Source organism: Pteropus medius, unplaced genomic scaffold (genome assembly GCF_902729225.1).
Source record: "Pteropus medius unplaced genomic scaffold, Ma_sr-lr_union100, whole genome shotgun sequence".
NCBI lineage: Eukaryota > Metazoa > Chordata > Mammalia > Chiroptera > Pteropodidae > Pteropus > Pteropus medius.
In genome coordinates this window covers 4,137,759-4,151,620 of record NW_024349802.1, presented here as the reverse complement: position 1 = coordinate 4,151,620, position 13,862 = coordinate 4,137,759, and the positions used below count along the sequence as shown (strand labels likewise).

Genomic DNA, 13,862 nt, shown 5'->3' with positions numbered 1-13,862 from the left:
CCCACGGTCTCCTCACCACCGCCCAGCCAGGTCGGACGCCTCCTTATTCTTCTTTGACAAATAGGAAAGTGAGGCTCAGAACCATTCAGCGGCTTCCTCGAGGTCACACAGCTGTGAAGAGGCCAAGGCGGGGCTCAGAGTCAGGCCTCCCCTCTGCAGCACGGGATCCTGGCCGCGATCCCAGCAGCCTCTCGGTTTCCTGACGACAGCGCATGGACACACAGCGCTCTGCACCCGCTGGATCCACATGGAAGTGACATCAGGGGAGATAAATATGTCTCATTCTTTGATGTCATTTATGCCCATAAGAGAAACGGAAGTTTCTATTAGGTGGTTTTGTTTGTTTGTTTGTTTTGTTTTGTTTTGTTTTTTAGTGCTTTAAAACAGTTGGCTTGGCTTGGCTTTTCAAACTATGTCCTTATCCGGTCCCTTCTGCCACCTCTTCTGAAATACTTTCCTACTGAGTCTCTGTAATCAACATCCTGGCCCTCACCTGTACTGAGTAAGAACCAAGGTTGAAATGCACCTTTTAAGGGTGAACAGAAATGAGAAAAAGGAGAGACTGAAATAGAGAACTGAGAGGAAGTTTTAGGAGAACCATTTAGCAGATGAATAAATTATGCTTGAAAGAACGGATCTTCTCTACTAAGAAATTGGATGTAAACTTAATGAACCGAGTCAGCTAAACCCAAATTTTAGTGATGGATCGGAGATCTGATTTTCCTAGATAAATCAGCAGAGCTGACGATCTATATGGGATCATACTGTTCATTCCAAAATTTGCAAAGATGTACAAATGAGTGTTTCCATCATCGGCTTGCCCCGCTGTACAATCTGCTCTCTATATTAGAATTTCAAAGTACGGAACGAATTCAACGTACGCCCCTGGAAGGCTCACACGCATGGAATTCTGCTGACACCACCGCTGGCAGAGGAGCAGCTTCTGAGAGAGTATGTGGCTGTGTTTCCCAGCTGTTCTCATTGTGCCTCAGCCAGGGGGAGATGGGAACAGCTGACGGCTTCACCCCGCAAAGCTCCGCTTGGCCTCATCATTAGCACATCTCACCCCTGCAGCTGCCAAGGCAGAGACTAACATGCCAGCAGGAGAGCAGCTGACTCGCTTCTCTGGCCGAGCTTACGGAGTAATGGAGGCGAGAATCAGGGGGCCAGGTGGGTTCGACTCAGTTTCTGCGTGTCTTTAGGTTCCACTCATTCCACGTGCCAGGAGGAGAGGGTCCACGTCTGCTTTTCTCACCGCCACGTCCCCAGCTCCTGGCACCATCTGATTACGGTGGGCAAATCCATCTGCTGACTAAGAGAACCACAGAAGCCATGCCGGGCACTTCCGGTTCCACAAGCATGGCGGACTGAACTCCTGCAGACAGAAAACGCTTCCACTACGACCACATAAAAATGCTAAATAGAATGTGACATTTTAATAGTAATACATAACTAAACTGGAAAGAAAGGAAAGGAAACTACTAGGATCCATAAATAAAAAGGGAATTTATAGCTAGAGCATTCAAACACTGCCAATGCCACGGAAATCCAAGAGGCCCAGCAGATCCAGGCCTTCGGTCTAGAAGATGTAATTTTTAATGACAGGAGGTATGATCTCAAACCCATGAGACAGGAAGAGGAGCTGAGAGCCTTGCATAGAGCTAGGGCCCGACGGGGCTGCTCTTCCCAAGTTCGAGGGGCTAGAAAAACTCTACGAAATGACCCAGGGAAACTGCAAAGTGGCTAGGCCACTCAGAGAGCCTGTGAGTTAGGGAGACGACCAAGAGAAATAAAACTGCAAGCCTTTGCCATACACCATGTGGGGGCCAACATGACAATAACCGTAAGGAATAAAATCCCCCCAATGAAAAATTAACATGTACACTGGGCTCATAAGCGAAATCCTTTAAACATCTATCATAAGTAAGCAAACTGCTCCACTGAAACGTCCATGATCCAAGGTGCATCGGTCACCCGCGGAGAGGACAGTGGCGGAGGGGACACAGTTGCACGTGAACTCGCCATCCAAAATGACAAGGCACTGGAAGAGAGAATCCACGACTCCAGACTCAGCACCCTAAGAACGAGATGACAGACGAATCTGAAAGGGCTAACCACGTATATACCCCAAAGTTTTAAAGACACAGTAGCAGACAGAGAAACCATAATGAAAGATAGTGAAAAGACATGATTTGCAAAAGATCTAGGAGGCTTGAGAAAAAAATAAAGCTTTCACAAAGGAAAAATTAAAGGCATTGGAAAACGCAAAGCAAGCCCACAGACGGTTTAAACCGCAGTTGACACTCATCAAGAGAGAACCGTGAAATGGAATTTAGAGTTGGTGACATTACTCAGATTATAAAGCAGAGTAATGAAGAGAGAGAGAAGTGAAAAACAGGATAACTGAATGATAAAGTCCAAGTCCATATTACAAAAGTCCCAACGAAAGTAGTAGGGAAAATAAAGACAAGACAGCAATTAAAGAAATAATAGCTAAGAATGTTTCATGATTGATTGGATTCAAGAAGCATAGCAAAAGCATGCACACAAATTAAAAATAAATCCATATAAAAAAACATGATGATAAAACTATAGAACCGCACACACACATACACACACATACGTACACACACATACACACACATACGTACAGTCTTAAGAACAACCAAGGAAAAGGGCAGGTTTAGTGCAAAGGAACAATCATTAAAGCCTTCGCAACAGTAATAGTAGAGGCCAGAATATAATCGGTAAGATCAGTTAAAGGACAATAACTGTGAACCTCGAATTCTATGCATAGCTAACCTAACATTCATGCAAAAGAGAAAACAAACATTTTTCAGGCAAACAAATACGAAGAATTTGCTACTCGTAGACCCTTCACGGAACACTACTTTGATAAGAAGCAAACAAAATCCAGGAGGCAGAAGTGGTTTGTAAGGAGCCATGATGGAAAAATGGAACTAGTTACATCAGAGAAATCAAAATAAGCCGGGACTATTACAAATGAAAACAAAGCCTACTACCACCCCATGAGAGATGGTAGGGCTAAAATGCTAGAAAACAGTAAAAATAAATGGAAGGAGTGATGAAAGCCGTTAAAGCAGAGAGCCTGTGAGTTAGGGAGACTACCAAGAGAAATAAAAGTAGTATTTATTGGAAGTCCCAGTCTGTAGTATTATTGGAAGAAGGCCACTTTTATGCTTTGTTACCTGAGGTGCAAATGTTAAAAATGTAGTAGGACCACTAAAACTGCAGAAACCAGTATATCATATTGAAATTAATAGAAGTGGAGAGACCGAGGTGTAAATAATCCTTCAGCGACATAACAGGAGACAGAAAAGGAGAAAAGTTATCTAACAACAATGGTAAGTAGAGAAAAACGTCGGGGAAGAGTTCGAAATTATCAAGAGCCACAATACATGGTAATGAATGACACTAGGCGGTTAAAAGGCAGCAGTTACAAAGTTTTAAAAATCCATTTTGTTTACGATAGACATGGAAAATTTGAAAGAAAAGAGGTAGGAGAAAATATACCAAAAAAATTAACCAAAGGAAACCTGACATAGTAATATTTGCCTTAGACAAATCGGAAGCTGTACACAGTTGTATGGACCCGAGAAACAAACCTCAAAACATATAATGCAAAACCTGACAGAATTACAAGGAAAAAGGGAAATCCAAGATTATATATGATTCTTCGAACCTCTTAGAAATATTGAACGAAAAATATAACTTGTCGTAAGATTTGACATCAGTTAACAAGCTTAATCTCATTGACATATCTAGAATGCCATACCAATCACTTAGCACATGTGCATTGTTTTGAAACGCATGTGTAATTTTTATGAAAATTAATCATGCATTAGCTCACAAAGAAAATTTCAAACATATAGGAGTCAATAGGACACAGATCACTTTCTCTGACCCGGTGCAATAAAATCAGATATAAATAACAGGTAACTTCGCTCAAGCATTTGGAAAGTAAAACCCACACCTACACACTCACATGCCTACCAATCAAAACATGTATCTAAATAACTTATAATCAAACAATCACAATGCAAGTTATAGATTATTTTGAACTGGATGACAACACAACACTAACAGCAAAATGGGTGCGACAGCAAATGCGGAAATCGGAAGGAAAATGTCACCCTTCGTGGATGCGAGGGAAGAAAAGGATGATTGAAAATGAAAGCCAAACTTTCAACACAGGAATGAGAAGTACGACAACAGTATAAACCCCAAGAAAGTAGAAGAAAGAGACAAAAATTAACGAAAAAGAAAACAAAAAATAAAAAAGATATACAAAATAAAAAACGACACAAAATTATTTCAGAAAGGGAAAATATGAATAGCGCTAAAATTGTTGAGGAGATTAAATCAATTATCAAATTTCCGATGGACAAAGCACCACACCCTGATAGTATTAAGACAAATTCTTACAGCTGCTAAGAAAAAATAATCTCATCCCTAAACTGTCCTAGAAATAGAAAAAGATATAAAGCTCCCTAACTCACTTCATGAGGCTAACAGTGTAGCTTTGAAATAAAAACTAAAAAACATTTGGAAAAAGGAAAGTCAGAGACTAATGTTGGTTAGAAACAGTACATTGTCTTTTAGGGGCTAAAATCGTAATCAAAATCTTAGTAAATGGAATCCGACACTGTATCTTAAAAATGCATCCCAGTCATGGAGATTTATTCTAAGAATTCAAGGATAGTTTAACAACATAAAATCTATTAATGCAACACGACACACGAGTAACAGATGAGGGGGTAAGCTCTACAACAAATGAACGAGGGATCGTACCAACTTATTCTGGTCGTTTTTAAAAAATATTTCACATTTTATAAGAGAATAGGTGATGGGGGCCAAAATCCTTCTTCAGTCATCTTTTTATGATATATCTCAAGTATACTGAAATTGACTGGAAAAAAAATGATTTTAGTTCAGAAACTGTACTTAGTCTGCCTCGCGTCAGGACCCCGTCTATCCCATTAACCAGTTGCATCTGAAGACATAACAGACTCTAAATCCTAAAGCGCGCTCCCGAGAGCACTACCAGATAACTCGGGATTTAAAAAAAAAAAAGCAAAACCAAGTTCTTAGATGCTACTCGGATTCATGTGATCTCGTAAGAAATGCTTAAGTCCCATCCTGGCTTTAATTACAAATAGAGCAAAGCACAAAACAAGGACTGTTTGGTCAGACTACCAGCCAGTGCTCACCGAGCCCTTCTGGGGCTGGTGTGTCAGTACATCACCAGCTCTCACGGATGGTGTAAGCTGACTGGAGAGGGTGGGCTTCCAGAAGCAGGTGTACAGACGGAAGGTCCAGAGGTAGCCCGATGACTCTACCCAGTTTAAGCACTTGCCTAGAAGCCGAGCTCTTAATACAGCTTTATAATGACATAAAAGCTTAAAGGATACAAAATACCAGTACAACGCTGAGTTATTCAGCTTCTCCATCCCATCTATCAACTGGGCATTAAATATAGCAGGAGGAAGCAGGGTGAAAAGTGAGCAGGGCATAGGACTGAGACGGCAGCCTCTCGGAAAGCATGTTACTCACTGCGTACGTTTCCGTTGGTGAATAAAGTTGATTTGAACTGCCTTACCATGCTGTTTCACCAAACTAAATTACAATCGCACTGCTGTCGGCATTATAATTACTCCGAAGACAGAGTACAGAGAGTACTCATAGTTCACCACGCGTAGGGGAGGCACTGCTTTCCACGAGACAACCTAGAGACGGCCCTGTGTCTGCCACTTAGCAAATACCATCAGAAGCTGCAGTCACCTTGTGTGGGGTGACAGTAACACGGGTCCAACGGCAAGATTCTCCCACGAGGGTTGGGTGAGGTAGTGCATGCAGAGATCTTAGAACAGCTCCTGGCACCAAAGCACTCAATAAATAAATGCCTTTTTAAGTAATTATGTGCTGGTATAAAAATGTTAGGTTTAATAAAATACTTAAAAAAAAAAAAAAACTATCATAAAGAAACAGCTACTAAAAATGCACAGTAACTATTTCCCAAAACATTCTGTCTAGATTATATCAACTTCACTTCCTTAATCCCAGAGAGCTGCCGATTAAAGAATCGTGCATACTACAGGGCTGTTTAATATGGCTCCCGTGGGCGCACAGCCAAAGGGTTACAGGGTTGGCCATTTGGTACAGAAAAAACATCTGAAAATGTTTCTCACACCTGTCTTTATAAATTATAGATACTGCAGGAACAGTTTAGCTTAAAAAGGCCTCTGGAACACACTCTGATACGAAAACAAAAAAATTCTTTTGCAACTGTAATGAGTTCATTACAGCATCATTGACCTCAGGAAAAAAAACATGCCTAGCTTCTTCAAATGATGTAGCTGCATTCCTTAAAATAAAAAAACTTTACAGTTCCCACAGCTGCAACATGTACCTAATTAGGTATATGTCGACTTTGAATATTCATAGATTTTTAAAAGAAAGTTTCAAAATATTTAAAAATTGATATATTTTTTGTTTCCAGAAGGAAGGAATTAAAAGAGAGGGAAGAAAACATGTCTCCAGGTAGAGTGTGGTAACGAGCCACGGACTGACTTCTGGATGCATGTGGCAGAGGCTGAGGCACTTCCCAGCATCCTCTCCTGAAACCCTACAGTAATAAGAATAAACAACGGAGAACAGGCGAGAAAACAACAGGTAAGAGAAAGCAACGGATCTTCGGAAGATGGACGAGGACAGACCAGCGGTTATCTCCTTAGCAGAGAAGACAGAGCTGGAGTCCTGTTGCCTGGAGCAGAGGGAAGCCATCAAGGAGGTAAGATAGATGGACAGAACCCCGGAAAGGCTTAGGAGTGGAAGGTCCTGGGCACCTCTCATACAGCTGGGCTGATGGATCGTCCAAGGAGCAGTCAGAGCCCTGGGTCCCTGGCAAAGCCAGCAGAGCGAGAGCAAGGTGACTGCCCCTCCCTCCCCCAGCAGACTAACAGACATGTTTTCCGGAAACAGGGAAGCAGATGAGTTCTGTACTAAAGACCCCAGGCATAGCTGAGATTTGGGTAGGGGGGTAGGGAGCAGTTTAGTGCCAAATTGAAAACAAACAAAAAAAATAAATTAAAAATTGAATTAAAAAAAAAGCAAAGGACACTCAAGGGTGGTGAGATATCCACTTGAACCACACTCCCCTCGCTCAGCTCATAGACCCTGTAGCTGGGCTTAAACTTCCTCAGCCCGAGGCCACGGGATTCTTCTCTGGGGAAATGGACCAGCCTAAGAAAGAAGACACAGTCAGTGATGTCTGAAGGCTCCGATGACAAGACAGTCAGTGACACATGAAGGCTCCGATGACAAAGTGTATGGTTTTGAGGCACACAGAGCTTCTGATCGGCTTCTTAGTGTCTCATTTTTAAACAGAAACAGAGCCAAAATTCAGACACTTGAAGCAAGTGAGGCTATAACAAATGGGGGCGGGGAAAGAATCTCAGAGCTAACAATGAGAATAAAGTGAGCAAAAGAATGCTTAACAATAAAAATATACTCAAGAGTTCATAGAAAATCTGCATCCGTTAATAAAGAAATGAATACGACGCTAAAAAAAAATAAAGAAACATTCATAGAACAAGAAACACCCCTTAGAAATTAAATATCTGGTAGCAGAAATAAATAACTTGAATAGAAGGACTGGAAAATGAAACTGAACGAACCCTCCCAGAAAGTAGAACAAAAATCCAGAGAGGTGAAAAATGCGTAAGAAAATCAAAGAACGTTTTCAGGAGGTCGAGACATCCAGCTAACAGCATTGTCAGAAAAAGCATGATAAAAAAACAGTGAGGAAGAAATCACTGAAGAAAGAATACAAGAAAGTATACTAGAATTTTACGGCACGAATTTTCAAACAAAAAGGGCCTTCAGAACTCCCAGCACAATTACCGATAAGAACTTAGTGAAAGCACATATTTAGGAAATGGAGAAATAGTAGGGATAAAAGAATAGAATCTTCCAGGAAGAAAAACAGCTACATTTAAAGAATCGACAGAGCGCCGTCAAGTTCTCAGGCAGCGAAGGGAAGAGAGACAATGAGGAAATGTCTTATAAGATACTGAGGAAATATGACTTCACCTTGGACTATCATAGTCAAACAAACTAGCAGTCAAGGGTGAGATATGTACATATTTGTGTGCGGACACATGTTCTAACCTCCTTTCCTACTCATAGAACTCGATTTTGTTTGAAAGAGCTAAAAATATTTACTTTTCTATCTTTCCATGCATCTGGCAGTGCTCCTGTGTCACAGTTTGGCCAAGAGAAAAAATCTGCTATGAAGGTTTCTGGAAATACACCTATTTTTCTGATAAAATAGATGTGGCCAGCTGTTTTTGCTTCTCCTGCCTGATTACTGCCTCCAATGCAGAGATAATCCCAAGAGGTACAGTGGCCATCACGAGATCATGAAGCAGTAACCAGAAAAGCAAAAGTCAACACACAAGTGTGGCAGATGACAAACAAAAGTTAGAGCTTGTGTCTCTAATACTATCACTGACCTGCTACACCAGATACTTCCCTGCTTACTTCACAGCTGTGTGTTGTACAAGGTAAGAAAGAAAAAAAAAAAAAAAAACTTTAAAAAAAAAAAATTGCTGTAGTGGGTTTTCTGTTATTTGCAAGTGAAAGAAAGTATTCTTAACAAGTTATCAAAAAAAAAAAAACTACCTCCCACACGCCCTTCCTTGGGAAGTTACTAGAAAATGTGCTCCACGAAAACAAGGAATAAACTAAGAAAAATTATGGTGCTCAGAAAACAGGTGATCCAACACAGGAAGGCTGCCAAGAGGGACTTGCAGCATCCTGGTGATGAGAACAGCGCCGAGACAACAGCCATACTGCGTGCCCGAAAAGGAATCCGTTTATATTGGAACAGGAGGAAAAAGAGCTCCAGGAGAGAGAACACCAAGAAAAAACAAATAATGGACAGATTACTTGAGGTGCTTGATAATGTTGAAAGGAATTTAATAGTTCCCTCGGAAAGTTTAGAAGTAGAGACCAGTACACAGGAAACAAAGCAAAACAGTATTTGGGGGTGGGAGGGTGGGGGGGGGAGCAATTATTAACTCAAGGAAAAACAAAAAGTTGCAAGAGAGATGAAACGGAGTCATGGAACGCTGGGCGGCTCGATTGTGAAGTGTTTGCAGTCTTCGCAACGCAGTCTTCGGAATGCAAACATTGCATATCGCTATTAAAAACGATGGCAACACTATACAGAAAGTCAGAAAGAAGAACGGCCCGTAGCGGGGGTAGAGTGAGCGAGGCGAACATGGCAAGGAAGGTGGTCAGAGAGAAAAACAGGGATTAGGTTTCCAGAGGCTTGGATTTTCTTTCCTGAGAGCCATAGAAAGCCACTGGAGAGTTTTAAACAGGAAACGTGCATGATCCAACTCATGCTCAAAAATGAGGACTTTGGCTGTGGCGTTGGGAGGAATACACCGTGTGGGGACAGGCGGGAAAGGCGGCAGACCAGCCGGAGGCTAATGCACTAGGGATGAGGGGCTTCTGTAGAAGAGATAAAAAAAAAAAAAATTAAAGAAAAAAATTTAAAAAGGAAATAATGGTGGCCTGGGTTGGGGAAGGCACACTTTAAAAGGGATGCAAGTGGCTTAGAGGGGAATGCATTTTGGAGGGTGGCGGCTTATGGAGAGAAAGGGATGACTCGGGACTGACTTTCCAGGTGTTCACACGACACATCTGGAGAAGACACGATGTCATTACTGAGTGGGGAATCCCCGGGAAGGAATGGATCCAGGAGTAGAGGGTTTGGGTCTGGAGTCTGATTCTGGACCTGATAGGGGTGACATGCCCACTGAACGGTACCAAATAGGCGATTGTTCTGAGGCTCAGCGTAACACACAGGGAGACAAACCCCAGGATATACTCTGCCTTCAACAAGTAATAATTTCTCCTTTTCTCTTGCCAACACAAAGAAATGTTTCATTCTATGTGTGGCTTTTTAAATAACCTCAGTGCTATGATTGGGGGCAGTGATTGAGTTGAGACTTGATACTGAGAACCCAGGGTAAACAAGCGGTGAATCCTGGGATATAACATGTAACCCATTCAAAATGTTTAGTTCTAACTGGCTTTCTATTCTGAGTCATCTCTATCCTAAGGAAAAACTCTCTCCATCAAAGCTGCAGCCATAAAATAATAAAAGCCCCTGGCCCCTATCAAACATTTTCCCATTATTAGTTTGATTTAGTAAACATTTTCCTCTAAAAAAAAATATCCATACTCAGTGGACTTCTGTTTATGTGCATAGAGCCTGTGCCGAGTTAAAGATCACCTCCGGCACACTTAGAAATCGTTTCAATTTTTACAAAGTTCTTTCTCAAGAAACATTCGAAAGGACCAATTTGTACGAGTCTTTCACAATATTTTTGAGTGCAATTATTTTCATTTACAGGTCACAGAGCTCTTCAGCTAAACAGTCAGAAGTCTTCTTTCTTGGCTTTCTCGACGCTTCTTCACTGCTCTGTGCCATCCTCCTATTTAATCATTCATTTCCAAACCGGTCCTCTCTGCCGTGGGGATTTGAACGACAGCTGGGTTTTAGCCACATTGCAGTAGATGCGGTGGGGTGGAGGGTAGCTGTGGCAATTACAAAATCAAACGCACCGTAAAGTGGTAACAATTCACGACTGAGGCCGGTTGTTGAAAAAAAGAGATGCCTGTCTTTGCAGAACCATGGAAATTGAGAGTCGGAGGTCTGGGCCGGTCATTCATTGGTAGGCCGACAGCGCCTCTAGCGGCAGAGAGACCACGGCGGCGGCCACGACCAGAGCAAGCTTCGGATTTTTAAAAAGGCACCTGCTGGGTGAGTCCTCATTATGCAAAAGCAAAAGATCCACAGGTACCCCATTTTAAGGCGATACAACTCGGGAAACCCTAGATATATAAAACGGCTATACTATCCGCGCTTTAACTTCTCAAGGAGTCTGTCGCTTTACACAAGGTTGATTTAAGCGATTATTTATGGCCGAGAAACTGACAGGAGGCGGGAGGCGGAAAAATTCTGCTCAAGTTTGGCCGCCACTGACAACTGGGGAGCGATCCGGAGTTAACAAGAGGAAAGAAAACTAAAGAAGCAGGCGAGAGTCACCTTTTTTTAAAAAAATGAAAACCTCTGAGGGACGCACACCTGTGCGGAAGGGGATGCCTCACCTGCGTGCTCACTGCGCGTCCTCCACGCGTATCCGTGGAGGAGACGGGATGGAAAGGGGACTTCAGGGAGGGCTGGCCCCGGGGTGGGGGGGACTCGCTAAGGGACAGGGGTAAGATGACCCCCACACGCATCACCCCTGGCGACACGTGTAACTGTCAAGACACAGAGAGACGGCCTGGCAAATGACACCCCAGAGGGGGGAGGACTGGGATGCAGCCCCGAGGCTGTACCGTCGGGCTTCGCGCCGGCGGCTTCCCGGCCCAGAGCCAAGCGTTCCCACTTCCGCGCGGGAACTGGCCCCTGGGGGGTCGGGGATGGGGTTCTCCCCACGCGGGGCGCGGGAGCCTGGGGGCCCTGCAGACGCGCCCCGGTGCGCGCCTCGCGGGCAGCCCTGCCACTCGGCGTCTCCCCAGAGCCGCGCGCGTCCCCAGCCAGCCGGCGACGCCGGGCGGCGGGCGGGAGGGGAGAGCGGCGGAACCCGCGGGGAGCCGCCTGGGCTGGGCGACTTACCTCGGGCGGCGCGGGGCGCCAGCAGGGCCCCGGCCAGGGCGAGCAGGAGGGCGCGCGCGGGGGGCGCGGGCGGCGGGCGCGCTGCCATGGTGGCCGGCCTTCGGTGCAGCAGCTCTCGGGGCCGCGCGGCGAGCGCGCACCATCCCACGCGGGCGCGGGGCGGGGGCCGGGCGGCGCGACCCGAGGGATTTCCTGCCGCGGGGAGTCAGCTCCGAAGCCCTCGCGCCGCGCCCGCGCCGCCGACCAGCTGGTCTAGGCTTTCATTTTTTTCAAAAAGTTTTCCCCGCGTGTGTGCGCGCGCGCAGTTCTGGCACGAGGCGGCCTTGACCGTTGCAGCGAGTGAGCAAGCGGTCCGAGCTGGCCCCGGACGGGGAAGGTCGTTGGAGAGGGCAGGCCTGTGAAATGGATCCACGGCCAACAGTCACCGTCTCATTACCACGGAACAAATTATGGTCTCCCCGCACCCCGCCCGCCGGCGGCGTCCCGCGGGTCCTAGAGACCGCTCAGGGTCCCCGCCAGGGTCCCGCCCAGAGCCCGCGCACGCCCACCCCCAGGGAGGCTCGGGGCAGGGCGCCTCCCGGGACGCGCGCCCCGGAGGCACAGACGTGGCTCGGTGGCGGCGCGGGCGCCCGGAGCGCGCACATCCCCGCCCCGGGATGATGTGGCCGCAGGGCCCGGGGCGCCCGGCTGCCAAGAGCACACGCGGCTGCACCGTCCAGCTTTCCAGTCTGAGGCTGGAAAGGATGACTCGGCTGCTCGCTGCCCGGCTCGCCGGGTCCGCGGGTGGCAGGTCTGAAAGGTGGTCCCCAGCCCCGGCGGGCGTCTCGGGCCGTCCCCTAACCCCCCAAACGGACGTCTGGTGCCTGAGAAAAAAATCTGGGCTCGCAGGCACGCGGCGTCTGGGCATTAAGCTTTTGATGGATTGCTTAAGATTTTACGTTGATACATTGACTCACGTTTCTTTTCCACCGCGTGGACCCAAGAAAGGGTGTTCGGCGTCGTTTTCCAAACTTTCCTGATCATGAGAAGTATCTGAGTTTGTCTCTTAAAAATACAGATCCCCGGCGCACTCCCACGCCTTGGGGAGGGGAGCCGGTGGTTGGGGGACACCAGTGAAGTGGACGGAGGGCCTGGCCTTCGCGTCCTCGTTCTTGCGGGTCTCCGCCTCTTCCGCCTGAGAACCTTGCTTAGGGTCAGTTTTTGGAACGGGACTTGCTGGCCTCTGGGGGCCAGCCGGAGCGGCGGCGAAGCGGGCTGCAGACTAAAGGAGTTGGCTGTATCGAGGATGGTTGCCACCCACCTTGCGGGGGCCCGTGGCGATTCCCGACCTTGGCGATAACTCAGACCCCTAAGGGTTAATGAGATGATGCCACCCCCCACCCAGATCCTTTAACTCAGAATCTCCTAAGAGGGGCAGAGCCTGATTGGTTCTCAAAGTCCCAGGAGCCGGGGAGGAGAATCACCTGGAGAGATTTATGTGGTGAGTTCGCACCAGCTCCCCACCTGCGCCCCATTCCCACGGGCCGGTGGCCCTTTCCAACTCTTCCTCCCGGAACAGAGCATTTCTCAATATCTCACACCCACCCCCAGATTCGTGTAGTGTTCCAGGTCCGCCCTGAAGAAAGTGCAGGCCTTTTTAAAGAAACCAAAAGCCAGAGGCACAGGCCCAACGGTCCCCTTCCCAGGGCTGGGACACCCCAAAGCTCCATCTGGAAGTCCCTCCTGGGTCCCGGCCCCAATTTCAGCCCAGCCCCTCACTTCCCTGCTCTGCCCAGTCCTTCCTTTGCTCATTCGTCCCCTCGGTCAGCAGTGAGCCACACTGCGCTGGGGACTTGGGAAAGAAAATTAATGAGAAATGCCCCTGGCCTTGAAAGCCTTTTGTCTGGTAGGACAAACTGATAAGTTGTGAATAGCGTGAGCCGGTTACTTCAGCTTAATAGCCATTCGATTGTTTGTTGACTACTACATTCGTTAGTACGTACTTCATAGAATCAGAGCATTGTGCTAAAATTCTTCCCACGGATTGTTGAGGATGAGGAAGCTGCAGCTCGCAGAGGCTAATTAGCTTCCCGAGGTCACACGGCTAAGGAGTGAGTCGGCACCCACCCCACATCTATTTGCAGACACAGCCTGTGTCTTGAAGCCT

The 13,862-nt window shown here is 46.3% G+C and overlaps 1 protein-coding gene across 1 annotated transcript in view; it reads right to left on the bottom strand.

Annotated features, from left to right (window-relative positions):
• Positions 1 to 12,315, bottom strand: part of LOC120581264 (disintegrin and metalloproteinase domain-containing protein 12-like) — a 270,870-nt gene extending 258,555 nt beyond the window's left edge. Inside the window, exon 1 of the mRNA XM_039836010.1 lies at positions 11,717 to 12,315. Within this exon, the coding sequence (XP_039691944.1) occupies positions 11,717 to 11,804 (88 nt within the window). The 5' untranslated portion in view covers positions 11,805 to 12,315. The remainder of the gene's footprint in view (positions 1 to 11,716) is intronic.
• Between the last annotated feature and the right edge of the window lie 1,547 nt (positions 12,316 to 13,862).